Genomic DNA, 19,518 nt, shown 5'->3' with positions numbered 1-19,518 from the left:
AGTATTTTTAATTTCAGTAATTGTGTTGTTCATACCTGTTTGTTTGGTCTTTAGTTCTTCTAGATCCTTGTTAAATGTTTTTTGTATTTTCTCCATTCTGTTTCCAAGATTTTGGATCATCTTTATTATCATTACTCTGAATTCTTTTTCAGGTAGGTTGCCTATTTCATCTTCATTTATTTGGTCTTGTAGGTTTTTACCTTGCTCCTTCGTCTGTAACATATGTTTTTGGCGTTTCACTTTTTTTTTTGATGGGTGGTGCTGTATTCTTGTCTTACTGGTTGTTTGGCCTGAGACGTCCAGCACTGGAGTTTGCAGGCAGTTGGATACAGCTGGGTCTTGATGCTAAGATGAGGACCTCCAGGAGGCCACACTCCAATTGATATTCCCTGGCATCTGAGGTTCTCTGTTAGTCCAGCGGTTTGAACTGGGAGCTCCCACCACAGGAGCTCAGGCCCAACCTGTGGCCTGGGAACCAAGATCCTGCAAGCATGTGGCAGGCGAAGTCATGGTCCTCCAAAGACATGGACATCCAAATCCCTGGAACCGCTTGGCTGGGGCGCGGTGATGGGGACCTGGAGTCACCGGAGGAGCAGGGTGGTGGCCTGAGCCACACAGGGCGGCCTGGTGTCCTCGGGGTCAGAACCGGGCCATGTACACCGCCCATGCCGCCCAGCGCACCAGGGACTCTGCCTGGGCTTGACAGGCGTCTGCACCCCAGATTCACGTCCAAGCCGCAGATTTACGTCAGTGATCCCGGTTTTATGTCTGAGGCCCCAAATTTACATCTCAAAGGCAGCAATTTTAAATCTTCTCAGGGTTAAATCTTATTGAAAATACAGTTCATAAGATATGAACTAAATATGTAAAAAGTCTCAAATAAGGACCCACACTGTGGTTTAATATTTTGAGTAATATTTTAAATTCTGAATAATTAACAAATAATATTCTTGAGTTTCCTAATTTTTGATTTTTACAATCAGTCCTTCAAAACATGCCTTTCATACTGACTGACAGTTAACACTAACTGTACATAAATTACAACACTTGCTTTACGAACCTTCACAGGTATTCAAAGAACAATTTCAGCTTTTAGCTCAATGATTTACTTTCCTGCCCAGAAGCCTTTAAAGGTTAAGTGCTTTGAAAACACAGAATAAGGGAAGCAGCTGAGAAGAAAATAATATACTGGTCTTGAAGAGGATCTTTTACCCACACTTAAGGGGTAGGGGTCGTTCAGGAAGGACATGCACAGGGAACAGGATGAGAAAATTTTTTAAACATCTCAGCTTTTCTTAAATCAGGTCACTAGGATTCCACTGTCCCATGGCATCAATTCCAAGGTTAACTATATCGCTAACATATTATATACCAAGAAAAAACTTACAGTAAATTTTAAATGATTTAGGGATAAATTAATACTTTAGATGATCAATGCATTTATCTCCCCCCATTACAGTGAAATATTAAAATACAGTTAAAACCAGAAAATAATATGCAGTGAATTTTTCTTTGTAGCCTAGAATCTTGGGGGAAAGAATAAAATTGAAGGGAGAGGGGATAATACTGATAAGCATTTTCAATTGACTATTTCAAAACAGAGCTCTTTTATTTAGTAGGATAATAGTAGCTTAACTATATAGAGCCAAAACAAATGTTTTCTCTGCTAGCAAGAGTTTTATCCACCCGCCCCAACTGTTTTATCAAATACTTGGCTTTTGGACAGATGGACTTAATATTAAAACCTAAGAAAAATACTTGTTTCTTCTAACTTTTCTGTAACTAGAAAGCTATAACTATTCTTGTCACCCATTCTCATTCTATCCAAGCTTTATTTATATTCAAGGATTCTTGCATGACTATAACAAATGCTTCCATGGAACATGCGCAAAAATATTTCAAATTTTTGAATAATGCAAGCATTTTAAACCTTTTATTTGCTAAAGTACATGTGGAGTTAATATGGGTGTTTTCAAACAGATGTATCTCTACAATTCTTTACATACTAATTTGGATAGAATAGTGACCAAAAAAACAGGGGGGGGGGGGGGGGGCGGGGGAAGCGTTCACCCTGCTGTAGAGTTTCTCCTTTGTCTTTACAACTTTACCCCTGAGTTATAACTGGAGGCCTAAACTAAACCCGAGAAAAACCTGTTGAAATGACCAACACACTTTTAAGTCACTCTAAGGCAGAATCATTTGGGGGAAGGAATACAGAGGTGTGTGTACACCTGCCTGAGAGGAATATCCAAGATGGCAGGTGTTTTTGGGTGAAAGGTAATGCTGTTCCACGAGTTTCCTCTTACCACCAAAAGGACTCTCCCAGTTCATGCCACAGAGACAAGAAACTCTCTGACCTGATAAAGCATTTCAGTGGCTGCCCCCTTAGGATGGCTGTCCTTGTGCCAGGAAAGACTGTACGTTCTGAGACACAGAAACTATGTTCCCAAGCCCCCAAGTAGAAAGAAATGCTATATTAAGACAAGAATAGTCACATCACTTTATCATTAACTCAGTGTTGACAAAGCCACATCATCATTATTAAATTTTATATGATTCATATTAATTTATATTCCTTTTCTAAAAATCACTGTAGAGAAATGCCTCTTCTACTGTCATGAAGATAATGTGGGCAACTAACTTCAAATTCCAATTAATTTGGTGAGTTCTAGAGAAGGTTAAACATTTCAGAATTATATAAATAGATGCAGCTATAAAGCATTTTAAAACAATAGAGTTTTTAAATTTCCAAATAGACATTAAAAGAAATTGACGTAATAAAGAAGAAGCCGGGTTGCAAACACACACACACACTCACACACAGAACAATAATTAAGCATAAACGTGTGCCGTGATTCTCAAATGGAGGACTTCTGGCCAGAGAGGACTATGAGAATCCCCTGGAGAGCTTCACACAAACTGCATTCCCTCCCCGCACCCCGTGACTCCCGTATCCCACACAGGGACACTACCTTCTAGCTGAGAATCTGGCAGTTACACTAGCCACCCCCCAGTCACCACTTCCTGAAACTCAGTATTGACTTGTGATCCTTGGCACTCCTGATCTCCTTGTACTTCCCTCACAACTCCACCTGTGCTTTCTTTCTGGGGCAACTCTTCATCTGCTCATCCTCTTCAACTCCAGAGTTTGGATGCTGGCACAGGCTTTTCTACATTGTGCAATCTCTCTGGACAGCCTCAACTACTCACTGTCACAGTTGTAACTACCACCAGGGCACTGACGTCTCCCAAACCTGTCCCTGCAGCACTGACCTGACCTGAGTCCACCCAAGAGTCTTCCAAACAGCTCCACTCAGATGACCCACAGGCTCCAAAACTGGACTCATCCTACACGCCATACATCTTCCATCTGGCCCCAACACGGTATTTACAGCCACCCAGTGACCCTAATCGTATTTTGGAAAATCATTCCAGACTCCTCCTTCTCCTTACCTACTTCAGTCTCCAAGTCCTGCCAATTTTACCTCCTCCTATTTCACACAACCCCTCCTCAGTATCCCTGCCATCGCTAAAACAAATTCAGGCACTGAGTAACTGCTACATCACCTAAAGCCACAGGTTCCCAACCCATTTACCCACGGCTGCAATTTCTATCCATCCCCTCCCCTACCCTCTTAAAGCTATCGTCCATATTAAACCCAGAGGTAAGTACAGACCTGATATCCAACTTTCTACTTAACGCCCTTCGATCAGCTCCTTACTCACCACAGAAGACCAAACTCTCTAGCCTCACCTCCCACCCCTTCCTGTCCTACCATTTAAGCTATTTCCTGCCTTTCTTTGTCCATCTTTTTGCATCTACCAGGAATACCTCTGCATGTTTCTTCCTCTAGTTATAGTTAACACTTGAAAATCCTTCAGGATTCTGATCCAGCATCAACTGTTCCAGTAAAGTTTTTCCAAAACCACCAGCACCCTATGCATCTCTCTCACTTATCATTTGACGTATCAGTCAGACTGTGTGTGTGTGTGTGTGTGTGTGTGTGTGTTTCCCACCAATTTAAGTTACTCAGAAGCAGGAACTGTGTCTCATTTATCTTTTTAACTCTGGCACAATGCCTAGTACCCAATGGGTAAGGAATAAATACTTGTTGAACTGAATTAAGGAAGACAAGTAGGGGTCCTTTATTAATTCAGTGGTCAAACTTTTTTTTACAAATAAGTCAAAGGTAACATTAAAGCTAGCATTACAGAACTATTATAAACTTCTTACTGAGTTTAAGGGGTTTAGCATCTATCCTTTTACCTATCCCATTATGTACCTCCTCATATAGTGTTATAAACTCAGCAGTAAATCTCAATACAGATCTACTTAGTACGAAAGTCATTCTATCCTATTACACTGAATTTAATGTAAGTTATATGCAAATCCACTGAAATAAGTTTTAGAATAGAAGGCAACTCAATTTGCAAAAATTGTATGAAATTTCTTTTCATCCAACCTACCCGAAAATTATCTGGGGAGCTCAAATGAAGTCTTTCCCTAGTATCTTCAGAAGCACCAGCACACAACCTATAAAAGATATGATAATTCCTTTCCTCTTTGCCTTGAACACAGATCCTAGATTTCTCTAGAAGATAATGTGAAACAAATCCTCCAACAACTGAACTCTAAAAAACAAAACAGAGAAATTACGTTTTTGCATTTAAAGCCTTAAAGTATAACCTACCAATGTTAAATTATCTTTTCTAATAATCATTTGTCTATCAAAGAGGTTGTAATTTATGAAATAAAGGGGAAAAAACAGATAACTAAATGTAAGTTTATAGTATTTACAGAGATCACAATGAACATATATATTATCCCAACTGTTTAAAAGTAAAAGAGGAAAATTTAAATATATTTGCCATGAGTTCAAGTACAGCACCAATTCTATCAAGACCCTCCCTGTATTTTCCAAAAACACTCCCCAAACATATTACCCTGAAACTCACTCTCACTTACCTTTTCATTGAAATGTATTTCTACAAATTTCCCAAATCGACTGCTATTATTGTTGCGAACAGTCTTTGCATTTCCAAAGGCTTCTAAGAGTGGGTTAGCTATTGAAAAAGAAGTGAAAATACGCCATCAGAAAGTTGGCATGAAGGACGATTACAAAGTAACATGCATAGTATGTTTCCATTTATTAATAAACATAAATAACTAGAAAATATTCTCAGAAACATTAACATGAATGAATTCACTTGTAATGTCAAATCCCACAAATATTTATTGACTACCACTATGTTCGGGCCCTATCAAAGTGCAAGAGATGGAAAAGTTACTCAAAATTTATTAAAAAAAAAAAAAAAGTAAGTGTTATGAGAAAGACTAAATTTTCAAAAGTCACTAGGTTGCAAAATTTATAACTCAACTTTAAAAATCACTCCCTAAAAATTTTATGGTTTTCACATCAGCCCTACAAGAGCAGTGATGATAGTAAAGAAAACAGCAAGCTTCCTGTGACGAAATACAGGCAAGAAGTTATTAGTTGACTTACATTTAAAAATATACATTAATAAAACCTCCAGATTTAACATTTTTACATGCACATCCAACAAAATCTAACAAATAAGCATTTACAGAATTACCTACGAAAGGTTCTCAGAACAATAGTTCTTGAAATCCCAATGAACAAATGTAAAATTTTAACTGTCTTCATTTTATAATTTCACACATTCTCTCTCTCTCTCTCGCTCTCTCTCTACCTGACTGGAAAAGAGCTCCTAGAGTCTATTCTGGTACTCACCAGTCTTAACTATAAGCATACCAGATTAGTGTCAATCTTACTCACATATTCCTTCAATAACCTCATAAATTGCTTCATATGTTTATTGCTAGAATATTTCTTATGAAATCTTTTATAGTCCATTTCTCTTATTCTATCCACAGCAGAAAGTTTAACTAGTCACTAAACCCTTTTAAAGATCACTCCCACGTTGTTTCACTTGCTAAAATAAGAAAGTATTAAAACTAAAAGAAATATTAGCATGTATTCCTCACCTAAAGATTTCTATGGCCCTGCCAGTTAACATAAACTATTCTCCAGTAAGGGGCTGTAGAGACATTTGGAATAACACTTTCCAACTGTCCTCAACTATAGCACGTTACACATTGCACAGTACGTTCTCATGGAAGAAACCAGGCTTATCTGGTTTCACAGCAAATCTGTACCTCAAGTAAACAAGTCCGAATATTAATTAGTATTTTATTAAATTAACCCATTATTTGTTTTTTATTTATTCAATTTTAAAGGGCAATTCCCTCACTAAAGGCACTTTACTGTGACTATACCTAGGTGTGTCACAGTACCACAGTGAGAACTGTAGATACAAATTAGAAAATTATTTATATCAAGAAATATGAAAAACCTTACTGATGCAAACTTTAAAAATGTTTATTAGAGTCAAATTTATATTCATCTACATGCATATTTTACCTGATTGTGAAAAAAATGTATGTAACATTTGCCTGCCATGACATAGCGAAATGCATGAACATAAAAGGCCCCTGATAAATTTTTGTTCAACTGGAATTTTTCTTTAAAATGTCAAGAATGTTAAAATATGCACTTAGTAGAGCATATAGTTAAGATGCCTGGGTTTATGTCCCATTTCCACAACTGATGAGCTTATTTACTCTTCAGAAAGTTACTTAAACTCTTTCTACCTTACCTTCTCATCTGTGAAGCAGGGATAAAATAGTACTTACCTCATATTCTATGGAGATTTAAGTTAGGTAACAGATTTTAAGCAAATCAGACAACGTCTAACACATCCCACACATGTCAGTATCATCATCATTATTAAATACTTACTGAAGGGGTGAGAAGAGTGTCCGAAGAGGCGTGAAACACCTCAAAGAACTAAAAGGAGACCAATGTGACGAAAGCATAAGGCTGCAGAGCAACAACAACTCAATCAGACCAGAGGAGGCGGGGCAGGCCACACAGAGCACTGGAGGTGATGATATGAATTGGGGGTTTTAGCTTGAGAGAAATACGAAGCCAATACAGGGCTCAGAGCAAAAGAGGTCATTCCAACTTCCACACGGAGAATAGGTTAAAGGGCAGCGAGACCATAAGAGGGGAGACCAGACAGGAACCTGTGCTGCAGGAGGCTGCTGCAGACTCAGCGTGACGGCGGCGGAGACCAAACAGGATCCAAGAAGACTCTAAGGGGTGAGCAAGCCCTGACAGCCCGAGGAAGTCAATTCACAGACTCCTGCTTTCCAAGTGTACTCTTTCGTTAAAATGATTTCCCCCAGCACCTCATTTCCAAATAACCCTCTCCCTTTCTCCTTTACAAAAACAAGGTCAACAAAATAAACAGGAGGCAGGAGGGCTTCCTATATTCCTCTCATTCATCCGACAGATATTTATGAAGCATATACTATGTATCAGGCACTATTCCAGGAGTTTGGAATATGTAAAATCCCTGCCCTGTTAGCACGTACATGGGGTTGGGGGGGGGAAGACAACAGACAGTAAGTAAATGAGAAGACAACATCTGAGCAAAGATTTGTAGGAGATGGGAGAGTCTTTTGGATCTCTTGGAGAACACTCCAGACCACTTAGAGGATTCTTCTAAGTTAATTTCAGTACATATCTAACAATGGAAAATAAGAATTTTAAAAATTAACAATACCTTCGACAATTCTATCATCAATGTCTTGACCGGTTCCATACGATTCAGTCAGATATCTGTTTAAAATACAGGATTAAAAAAATGCTGGATGAGAATGATATTGCATGCATTATCTTTCTAATTTTAATATTATTTAATACATCTAAAATTTAAACCTGGATCATGCACTGGAATGGCTTATTTAAAAATTACAAATTTATATTTAAATGCAACTACTACTCTGTTATAGTTTTTTAAACGTTTAAAATTCTATTTGGATGGCCTTTAACATCTAAATCAGCATTATTTTTAAAACTGTTTGGGAATATTCTGATTTTAACCAACTATTTAGTTGTAAATATGCCACACAGTGCACACAGAAATATTCATCTTTGACACTGGGAGAAGGGTTGTGGGGAGGTAGAAATAAGAAGGCCAGTCATCATAAACTTAAGGTAAAAAATGGTTTCAACCACTCTAATGGCAGGACTATTGAGAAGAGAACATAAAGGCTGGATTTTGAAGGAACATTCCAAGATTTCCCTTTGCCTAACTAGCACTGGTCTTCTCCAGGATCCTCATGAGAATAGCATGTCAGAGCTAGATTTCAACAATCTGCAGCTTAGCTTCCACATGTCTGTTTTTGTAAAAGGGATAGAGCCCACCATTTCAAACTATGTCATAAAGCATGCAAGAGTATTCAAAGTCAACGGGTTCAAATCTCAAGGAGATCTTTGTAACTCTTTGCTCATAACATGTTCATGGCAACACTATTCACAAGAGCCAAGAGATGGAAGCAACCCAAGTGCCCACTGAGGAATGAATGGGTAAACGAAATGTGATACATACACACGAGGGAATATTACTCAACCTTAAAAAGGAGGAAAATTCTGACACATGCCACAACATGGATGAACCTCGAGGACATCATGCTATGGGGGATAAGCCAACCACAGAAAAACAAAAAGTATATGATCCACTTATATAAGGTATCTAGAGTAGTCAAAATCATAGAGGCAGGAAGTAGAATGGTGGTTGCCGGGGTTGGGGTCAGGGGAAACAGGGAGTTGTTTAACGGGTACAGAGTTTTAGTTTCGCAAGATGAAAGGTTCCGGAGACTGGCTGAACAACAATGTGAATATACTTAGCACTACTGAACTGCACACTTAGAAGTGGTTAAGATGGTATATTTTACGTTATATATTTTTTTACCACAATTAAGAAAAATCAACCTGCTCAAAATATTCTAGGTCAGCTAAATACTCCTCACCTTAGAACAAATTTTGTATTTTCCGTTTTGCCAGCTCCTGATTCTCCAGATACAATGACAGACTGACTCATCTTGAGCACCTTCATGTCGCGAAAAGCCTTATCAGCTGGGGTCAAAATAATACATTAGCGATGAACAGTGTATTAAATACAAAATTTTCCAAATGATAGAAAGTCCATTTACTATCGAAAAGTACTTGCTCCTAAAGAAATTATAATGTGTGTTTTACAGTTACCAAAATTTTTAAATAGAATCATTGAAAAGCGTTCAAAACATCTCTAAAGGTATATACGTTAAATGTTCTCTCTAGTTATCCTGACAGCTAAGTAATATGAAATCAAATAAACAACTCTTATGTTTGTACTAGAATGTCTCCACATTATGAGCTGTGGCTCAGCTTTTCCTAATACTAGAGCAGACCTGCAGAGAGATGAAAAATGCTCACTATGCATAACTAATGACATCCCCGGAGAAAAAAGCAAGAAGTAACGAGCTACCAATTAAGAAATCTGGCAGCCAAAATTTCTGCTGGAGAAAAAAGAATACATAACTGCACAATAAATCTGTGGGTTTTTTTCTGTAATACTACTATTAAACTTAAACATCGTGTAGAAGTTTTCAGCATTTCAAAATTAGGCAAAATTAACTGCTTTAAATTTTTTAGATTTGTGATTATTTATATATACAATTTTTAACTATCTTCATTACACTCCAACAATTTAGACTATAAAATGTCTTTAAGACTCCACAGACAAGATGAGTACAATTCAATTCTATTAAAGTGGGCTCAAATTAAAACGATTTTGATTAAAAATTAGGTCCTGACAAACTTAGCCCTATAAGGCAACTATTTCTCACCTCAAACATGTGCTACCCATACCAGTGAAGAAAGCTCTACTAATGCCTTTTACTCTAAGGGCCAAATGCAAACTACACACAAGAGTATTCACATCCCTTTGACCAATTTATCAGCAATCTGTTCCATGCACTTTTGTGGAGTCACTGTAAAAACTTTTTTAGCAGTAAACAACTAAAAACAAAAGCCGGTTTATTTACATTTTAAACCTGTAACTTGCTCACATTGAGGTTCTAAGGATTTTGCACCATTTAGCCAGCTGATAGAACACAGACCCATGCCCATCAGAGCATCACAGAACCAGAAGTCAATGTGCAGCTGTACTGGACTTGGTGTACACATTCACTCTTGCCTAAGTGGCACATACACGGTCAGCCAAATCTAAAGGTGAAGCCCGGTTAGGCCATAATACAGGTACAAAGAGAAAGCCCAAAGAGAAACTAATTGCACTAAGAACCAGAACCAAAACGGTTCTGGTTGCACTAAGAACCAGAACCAGCTATGTCTGAATCCCAAGGCTTGGCTAACATCTCTGTACCTGCAGCCACCAGCTACGGGGGACGCCTGTCAAATAACTCCGTCTCTGCTCCTCAGAGCTAAAGTGCTTTGAGATGAGACAGCGCCTGAGAAAGGCAAAGACAGATGCTGCTGCCTTCCCACACAGATTCCCCAGAGATATGAAGCATGTATCACTGTCGATCCTTTACAGTTTACAGAGCCCTGATGCGGGGCAAAGCATGGAAGACGTCTGCTCTCACAGCTCCTTTCTAGCCCAGGTAACGCGCTCACTAGTGATGACCTGGGTAACAGCAGACAGCCCGGGCCTCCTTCCTAGTTGTGGAAGGAGGACACTTTTCAGGTGGAGTCAGAAGAAAACAATAGGTCAGCTTTTACTATGAACTACTTTCAACTGGGTGGACATGCTTAAGACGACACAGGCCTTTAACAAAGGTAATGAGGTACAACCGCCCCATGAGTTGGCCGCAAAAGTATCTTCCCCACCCTGTGTGAATACATGCTCCTGACATGGTGATACATTCAGAATGCACACAAGCCCTCCAAAATACGTATTCGATTCATGGTATCTCTTATTAATCCAAAAGAAAAACTGAGTAAATTTGTACAATTTAAAGAAAAATAAATATTAAGATACAATTAAATTACTTACCAATTGCAAAGACATGAGGTGGCATCGTCCCAAGAGATTTTCCTTGGTACGACTTTATTGTTTCTGAAGAATATATTTTAGGTATGTCAAAGTATGGGTTCACTGCAATCAGAATGTTGGCCACATATGTCTAAGTGGGAAAGACATAAACATAAAATTTTCCAATTACTGTTTTCATTTAAAACCAAACAAGGGTCACAGGAGAAAGAACACACAGCAAATAGACACCCCCAGTTCTCTCTGTAAGTAGAACTCCTAAATCTGCATTTCTGGACCTAAATATTCCCTGATCTCTATAGGACCCATATTTCTCTAACTCTTAATAAATATTTACATCTTCTTAACCCATAGCCATCTAAAGCTCAGCACATCCAAAATCAAAATCATCTCTCTTGACCTCCCTTTGCCTCAAAGGAAACATGCGTCTCCCACCCACCCTCCCAGGTTCATCACTACCAGGTCTGCATGGGCAGCGCTGAGTCTACACCTCCATCTCAGACACCTTCTGTTGACTCCACTTATATGACATCTACTCTATGCCTACAGCCTGAGTTTTGCTTATTTGTATTCCTCGCCTAGACTACTTTCTTCACCCTGCTACTAAACAGTTTAACACAGCTCACAGGACCCTCTAGGCCCTGAGGAGTTTAACATAGCTCACAGGACCCTCTAGGCCTATGCCCATCACTGAAAGCCAAGGACTGATTTAGCTCGGTGGTGACCACTTGGTCCCAGATTTTTGCAAAACAGCATATGCGCTAACCATTGCCTAGAATACTGACGGGCTAAATGTCTAATGAGCAAGTGAAGCTTGCTTTTAAATAAATCTGAAATTTAACTGTGGCTTCAAAAGACCAGCAAAATGCCACCAATAGGATTTATAAAATTCCTCGTGGGTAGAAAGAGAGTTGTGGTTTAGCAATTAGTTGTGGTTTACTGGCCAAACTAGGGCACACAAGACCATGTTTTTCTCTTTTCTGCTTCTAGTTGTGGAAGGGAAATGATACAGAAACCCCGAACTCTCAGCCTACTCATCTAAAATTCCGTGAATGTTCCCAAAGATGTTTCCTGGAGTTGGGTAAAAAATAAGAAATTCCCGATAATAATGTTTCTATGGGAAACAAAAGGAAAGTAATAGAGACTTTAGTAACCAAGGGAAATGTTAAATGTGAGTTAGCTATTGTTCTACTCAAATCTAAGGGAGAATGGTGGCAACTCTGGTTGGTGAGACGTATAAAAATATCCAATTTAAACTATTCTGAACTGCTCCCCTCTTTTACATATATTATGATAATAATAACTCTATTTGTGTATTGCTGATATTTACTGGTTTTAAAACTAAAAGGCATAACTGGCTAGGCAAAAACCCACCAGTCACGGCTTTCATTAACTTTGAAAATACTGGTTTTCCAAACAGGATCTGATGATCCTAAACAGCCACTATCTAACACTATCTAACAACCGCATACACATCTTAGGAAAAGAAGGCAATAACAGCTAGGAATAACCTTAAAATTCTCCAGAGTGATGCAGACATTATACATGAGAAACAAAAACTTAAATTTCACAAATAGGTAATTATTTCTATCAAGCATGTGATTTAGCAAAGACTTGTAGGTCAACTAAACATAATGTGAAAAAAAGACAACTAATTTTTTTGAAAGTACAATGAATTCTGCACGTAAACCTTCAGCTATCAATGGTCACAGTCAGCAAACGTAGCACCACTGCAGCACAGGAAGCCTTAAAAGACCAACGAAAATCCCATGGGTGTGAAGCTTTCCTATAAACATCCCAAATAAAAACAAAGTATCTCAATTTCTTTGAATAAGATCATTCTGTAAAGGTAACTTAAAATTTGTAAACTTCAAGAAAAAGATATTAAAACAATTAAAATTTGCTCAAATAAATAAGATTGCTCCACTACCACCAAGTGATGTTAGACATGTAAAGAAAAAATAGCGGCCAGTTCTACTTGAAAGATGGTTACATCTAAATCAACTTTTACTGACTTATTACAAGTTAAGCTGCTTTAACAAACAAATTTTTAAAATTTTTATTACTTTAGTACCTAAAACATTTAGCACACATTAGATACTCAATATTAGTATGCTGAGTAAGTGAATTTTGCTTCTAAATATATTTTTAAATAAGAATAGCCATATATATATATATATATGTGTGTGTGTGTGTATATATATATATATATATATATATATATATTAACCGAAATACACTATTTAGTTGATTTTGAGAAAAATCAAGGAGGAAAGGAAAGACTTAATAACTATGTATAACCGAAAGACAGCAAGTAAACTCTTCTGGAAAAGACTAGATTAGTTCTATTTCCCAGCTGTCATTACTTGGACAGATGGCAAAGACTAAAGGTAATTTAGTCAGAATTAAGTAAGTACAATTAGGCAAATTGATAGCGATATAAAAGATTAAGAATGTCATTTGATCTAGGAAGTGTCAAAGAAGCCATGTGTTTTCTTCGTTCAAAAATAATGAAGAGTCCCATCTTTATAACAGGAGGGCTACAGTGCGGTAATTTACCTCCAGCCAACAAAGGGATATATAGAACTCATATGTGCCCAATGAATCATTATAATTAAAACAGACTAGTTAAGTATCCATCTGAATGATTTGGTACAAACCCTATTTCCATTAAAAGCATTGTCTTTCATTTTTAAGTATCCTGGGTTTTTAGGGTAAGTTATCTATTTGGAATGAAATATTGCAACTATTCAGGCTCTGTGATCAGCATTTCAGTGTTCTTGATATTTCCTCACGTATTGCCTTCTATTCTAATTCACACTGTTTTGTCTTCCAAGTTTTTAATTTCAATACGTATGCCTTATAGTCTGCCTTAAACGTTTTGCAGAACAATGTGGAAACTGCATCAATTAAAAAGATCTACAGGGGCTTCCCTGGTGGCGCAGTGGTTGAGAATCTGCCTGCCAATGCAGGGCACACGGGTTCGAGCCCTGGTCTGGGAAGATCCCACATGCCGCGGAGCAACTGGGCCCGCGAGCCACAACTACTGAGCCTGCGCGTCTGGAGCCTGTGCTCCGCAACAACAGAGGCCGTGATAGTGAGAGGCCCGCGCACCGCGATGAAGAGTGGCCCCCGCTTGCCACAACTAGAGAAAGCCCTCGCACAGAAACGAAGACCCAACACAGCCAAAAATAAATAAATAAATAAATTCATAAAAAAAAAAAAAAAAAGATCTACAGATATATGCCAAAAGTTAAAAAATCAAAACTCAAAATAATTAGTGTTTTTTTTTTTAAATATCCAAATTGGATAGTTTTAAGTCTGAATGATATTAGATGATACTCTGCATTCATCATTTCATTCTGCAAATATTTATTAAGTGCCTACTATGTACCATGTGTGGTCTAAGCCCTAGTGTTAGAGCAATAAATCAGAAAAGAATCCTTATCCTCATGGAGCTCACCCTCCGTTCAGCAGGCTCAGATCAAGTATGATTTCCTGTTAGAAAATCTCAAGCTCAACAAAATCAAACAGTAGCACGTAAAATAATTATTCCCACAAAAACTTAACCTACAGGTAAAATACTTACGTAAATTCTGTCTTTACTGTATCGAACTTTGATATTATGGAGCAGTGTGGCTTCATTCAAATACATTAATGAACCTGAGATGGAAAATGTGTAAATCATTATATATTTGAAGAAAGAAAGTAAAATAAAACAATGCCATCTTAATCTGAATCATTCTGATCTAAGCTAAAATTCACCTGTTACGTTAGATTTAATTCCATCTTTTTCCTGGTACATGTAAACCCCAGAGGCTGATTTAAAATGTATCTAGTTTACATATGTGTGACAGGGATATTTTTAAACAATAAATTTCCAGTGAGGTGAGTACCTCTAGTTAGTACCAGGTGAGTACAAAAAACCGAGTACAATTCAAGTGGAAAAAAAGAACTACTTTAGATAGTGCTGATTTTAATACATTTTGACACAAAAAAGGTTAGTAGACGACACTAATCCCATCTGATGCTCAGAATTTTACAAGAAAAACACAAAAGATAAAATTTTAGAATGGGAAGCGATCGTGTCATTCAGACAGTGCCTCACAACTGACAGACTAAACAAGAATCCTGAAGAAATTTGTACGTCTTAAACCAGGATATGCAGCTAACTGACAGCAGCATCAGGGTAGAAATCTTGTTTTTCTAACATCTGTCCTCCTAACGCTCTGACACATCCTGTTCTCCCAGCCTGATCTACTGCCCCGGCCCTCAGTCCCCTGAGCTCCATTTCCACGTTTCCACCACGCACTTGAGCAGACAAGCCCACTCTTCCCCCAACCACTCTGTTTCCATTATCAGCACCACCGTTTCTCACTCATCTATTCTGCAAGCCTTAGTCAATACTAGGACCATCCTCTCTCCCCGTCCTTGCTCTAAGCCCATTTCCAAGTCTTTATACATGTGATAAAGTATAGCACAGCACCAGCTTCATGGTAGGCACTCAAAATTAGCACAATCTGAGTCTCTGAAATGTCTCTCCTTTCTTCCCATTTCCACAGCCCCAATCCCAGTTTAGGTGTCGTCATCTCTTCTGTAATCACAGCAGCCTCTCACTTGTCTACTGCCACAGCCTCTCTCCTCTCTAACCCAGATTGCTCAGTGCATTAATCTAACCACACTAGAGCCCTGACTAAACCTCTCTCTTCCTCAAAACTCAGCAGTGGGTCTCCGTCAACTACCAAATCCATGTTCAAGTCTGATATTCAAGGCCCTTAGTAAACCTGCATTCAACTGACCTTTTCATATAATTTTCCATAACTCCCTTTAATGTGGTCTAACCTGCAGGCAGACTAAACCATTTACCAAACTCAACTATCATGCATGCATTGGGCTGCACCTCTATATTTCTAGGTATCAAAAATCTACCTACCCTTTAAGGTCAGTTCGAAGACTATCCCTCAAATGACACCTCCCCATTCTCACTACCCCACCACCACTAGGACTACTTGCTCCTCTGTCCTGTCGTCATGGGGCTTACCACAGGATGCCAGTCTTGTGATGACAGTTTTGTATATCTGGTTTTGGCTTCTATACCGGATCCCTGAGGGCAGGGCCCTGCCTGATTCATTTGCTTGTTTGCTTGATCCCTCCCTGAGGTTGTATATATGCCTACACTGTATGTATATATAACCTACAATGCAACACCCGGCCAATTCTGTCAAACAAGAGCCCGTTGCTCTACCTGCCTCAACAGACTACCCGTGCTTCCACACTCACACGATGCAGCCAGTTCACACCGCAAGGACACGGGCCTCACTGTTCTCTAATGCCACTTACAGCAGAAAAATACAGAGTAAGAAGTGGGTGGAGGCCCCTAACAGTTGAAAGGCAGCCCTCCTTTCAGTTGAGGAAAGATGTGGAGAAGGCAGGCAGCAGGGGGTATCTCGTGTGGGTTCGGTCCCCTACCTTCTACACCCCTGCGCTTCTTCCACCCCCGTCCCCAGGAGCTTGATCTACAAGCTGCCTTTCCTTATGCAAAGCACAACATCGAACCACTCGCCCATCGCTCAGCTTCCTCTGAAACTGCCTGGCTGCATGATGCTACTCTCTCTGCTTCCTGTAAGTAACAATGCCTAATCCCACGATACGGCTCCCCTAGAAAAGCTAATCATATAAACCTACATGGCATGTGGATGGCTGCTTGCCCTTCTTTCTTTACCTCCTCCCATACTCACCACCAGCCTTCTCAGGGATATCTGGTAATCCAACTAAATAAATCCCTCACTGTTGTCCATAGACGGATGGATAAAGAAGATCTGGCACATATATACAATGGAATATTACTCAGCCATAAAAAGAAACGAAATTGAGTTATTCGTAGTGAGGTGGATGGACCTAGAGTCTGTCATACAGAGTGAAGTAAATCAGAAAGAGAAAAACAAACACCATATGCTAACACATATATATGGAATCTAAAAAAAAAAAAGGTTCTGACGAACCTAGGGGCAGGACAGGAATGAAGACGCAGATGTAGAGAATGGACTTGAGGACATGGGGAGGAGGAAGGGTAAGCTGGGACAAAGTGAGAGAGCAGCATGGACATATATACACTACCAAACATAAAATAGATAGCTAGTGGGAAGCAGCCGCATAGCACAGGGAGATCAGCTAGGTGCTTTGTGACCACCTAGAGGGGTGGGATAAGGAGAGTGGGAAGGAGACGCAAGAGGGAGGGGATATGGGGATATATGTAAATGTATAGCTGATTCACTATGTTATAAAGCAGAAACTAACACACTATTGTAAAGCAATTATACTCCAATAAAGATGTTAAAAAAAAAAAAAATCCCTCACCATTGAAATATCTGCCAATGACAATAAAAATTTGGACCAGAGGGTCTTCCTCTTAAATTATGCTACTCAGATTATTCCATTTAAATAAAGACACAGAAAAGGAAAGACAGAATGGAACATGTATGACCCTCAGCTTGCCAGAATGGGAAATGCTAAGTCTCAGTGGCCTTTGCACCCCTGAAGGCACGACCTAGGGATGCTCAGAGGGTCTTGGAAATCACTTCCTGCTCCACCAAATTCCCTCCTCCCCTCCTCTCCTAGTGGCCACCCCAGGACTACTTGGTGTGGCTACTGACATGCAATACTTTAGGTGAACTGTTCACCTTTTATGCCTCATTATTCATTGATTTAACTGTACACTCGATATTAAAAATTTTTAAATAAGACATAATAAAAGAATGAACGTCTTTGTTTCTTTATAAACTCCGTAAGAAGAATTTTGGTATAATTAATATATACTGAGCACACCAAAAGTTTCTAATGAAGACTAGATATCACTCAATTATTAAATTTAGGAATCTGACTAGGGAGTTATCTAAGCATTTAAGATTCTACTTATTTGTTACAGTTCTGGTTCACTGAGAGAAAAAAAAGAACCCACAAACAACTTCGACACAGTAGAAGTCAATCAATTCTATCGTTACACTGCTGTAGAAGTCATTCTATTACTGAAAAAGAGACTGAACCAGGCAACTTTGGGGATTCTTTCCAATATTATAGTTTATACTTTATTATTCTCGACTTCTAACAGGGATCATTCATGAAGATTATTATATGCCATGTAAGTAACAGTAGCTTAAAAATTAGCACAAAAAATTGCTTATTTTAATTACCAACCTCACATCCTTGAACTATTTTCCTATTCTGGCATTAATCCTCAAGAGTCAAGTAAAAAGGCAAAGTTAACATACTAAACTCCACACATAAAACCCTTCACATAGAAAACCTGGAGCTAAAACTAAAGGTAATAAATTCTGCTATATTATGAGGGCACTACCAGAAGTCAACTCGTGGGTCTGTTTCAACAGAACCTTTATCACATAGTTCAGGATGCTCTATAGACATCAAGCTTTTAATCATTACATTATTACCGTGATACAGAGAAGACGAAAGGATTTTAGAAATACGCACGTGAGACCCAAACAAACAACGCCATGCGTCACTTGGCGGAGGACAGTGGTGTAGTGGGCAACCAAGCCTCAGGCAAAAGGACTAAACTACTAAGTGACGGAACCACTTTCGCTGGAAAACCTGCATTCTAAACTCAACCGTTAGAGCTGCGTTCGTGATGTGGTTTCAGAAAGGGGACATCAAGTAGGGCTGGACTACTGTGTGGTGAGGACAGGTACATCCTCAGCAACATTCCTGCCGTCTGGCATCACCAAAGTCAACACCTGCAAGAAGCAGCACGTCTCCACTAAGACCAAGAAAAGTAAACGGTTAGACAAGTCCACCACCATGAAACAATCAGAGGGAGACTGCTTTAAAATATTTAAGAAATGGATTAAAAGTAATTCAACATCATTTATTATGCTTAGCTCTATGTGGATGCATAAACCAGAAAACGTTATTTTGATATATGAAAAGGACTGATTCCAATTCTGAATACCCTAGCAAGTTTTCACAGAAAAGAATCTTCTCTTATTTTAGATACGATAGAATCTCGTTCTTTTTTGTTGTTGTTCTGATTGCTGTTCAGAAAAATATTATCCCATCAGACAAACTCTCCAGCAATTTTGGAAAGGAAGGGAGCGCCACATTTTTTCTCCCAGTCTCCTACACCTAATAACAACAGATACCATCTACTGAGAGGCTGTGAGAGGTCAGACACTGCACCAAGCATTTTAAATGTATCATCTCTAAGCATGAAACATAAAAATCATGACTCCTGTTTTCCAGAAGAGAAGCTCAAAGGAGAGAGAGAAACTGCCTACGGGCACACAGCTTCCTAATGGCACAGTCAGAATCTGAACCCGGGGCTCCCCCATTACTCCTGTATTCCACGTCACACAGGGGGATCTTACAGGCTTACTCAAATGCGAACTCCAGAGAAAACCAATAAGGACAAAATATATTCCTTTCTCCTACCTCTCTTATTTAACTGCAGAGTTTTTAATGCCAGATACATTTAACGAAACCCATGACAACTGGACATGATTCTTAAATATCGCCACATAAAAAATGAAACATGATTACCGCTTTATCTTGAAAAGGTAAGAATAAACATGGCCTATTGCTCTG

General features: G+C 38.8%; 1 protein-coding gene across 8 annotated transcripts in view; it reads right to left on the bottom strand.

The window, feature by feature from the left end:
- The window catches only part of MYO6 (myosin VI), a 136,060-nt gene that overhangs the window by 62,874 nt on the left and 53,668 nt on the right, over positions 1–19,518 (bottom strand). For all 8 annotated transcript variants that reach the window (XM_061207677.1, XM_061207680.1, XM_061207679.1 and 5 more), the window contains exons 4-9: positions 14,510–14,583; positions 10,924–11,053; positions 8,900–9,005; positions 7,651–7,706; positions 4,967–5,064; positions 4,468–4,632 (exon numbers count right to left, since the gene is read on the bottom strand). In XM_061207677.1, coding sequence (XP_061063660.1) covers positions 4,468–4,632; positions 4,967–5,064; positions 7,651–7,706; positions 8,900–9,005; positions 10,924–11,053; positions 14,510–14,583 — 629 coding nt within the window. The remainder of the gene's footprint in view (positions 1–4,467; positions 4,633–4,966; positions 5,065–7,650; positions 7,707–8,899; positions 9,006–10,923; positions 11,054–14,509; positions 14,584–19,518) is intronic.

The sequence above is a fragment of the Eubalaena glacialis genome, chromosome 12 (assembly GCF_028564815.1).
Source record: "Eubalaena glacialis isolate mEubGla1 chromosome 12, mEubGla1.1.hap2.+ XY, whole genome shotgun sequence".
In the NCBI taxonomy this organism is placed as follows: domain Eukaryota; kingdom Metazoa; phylum Chordata; class Mammalia; order Artiodactyla; family Balaenidae; genus Eubalaena; species Eubalaena glacialis.
Note: the sequence above shows the minus strand (reverse complement) of the source record. Positions and strands in the feature narration are given on the sequence as shown.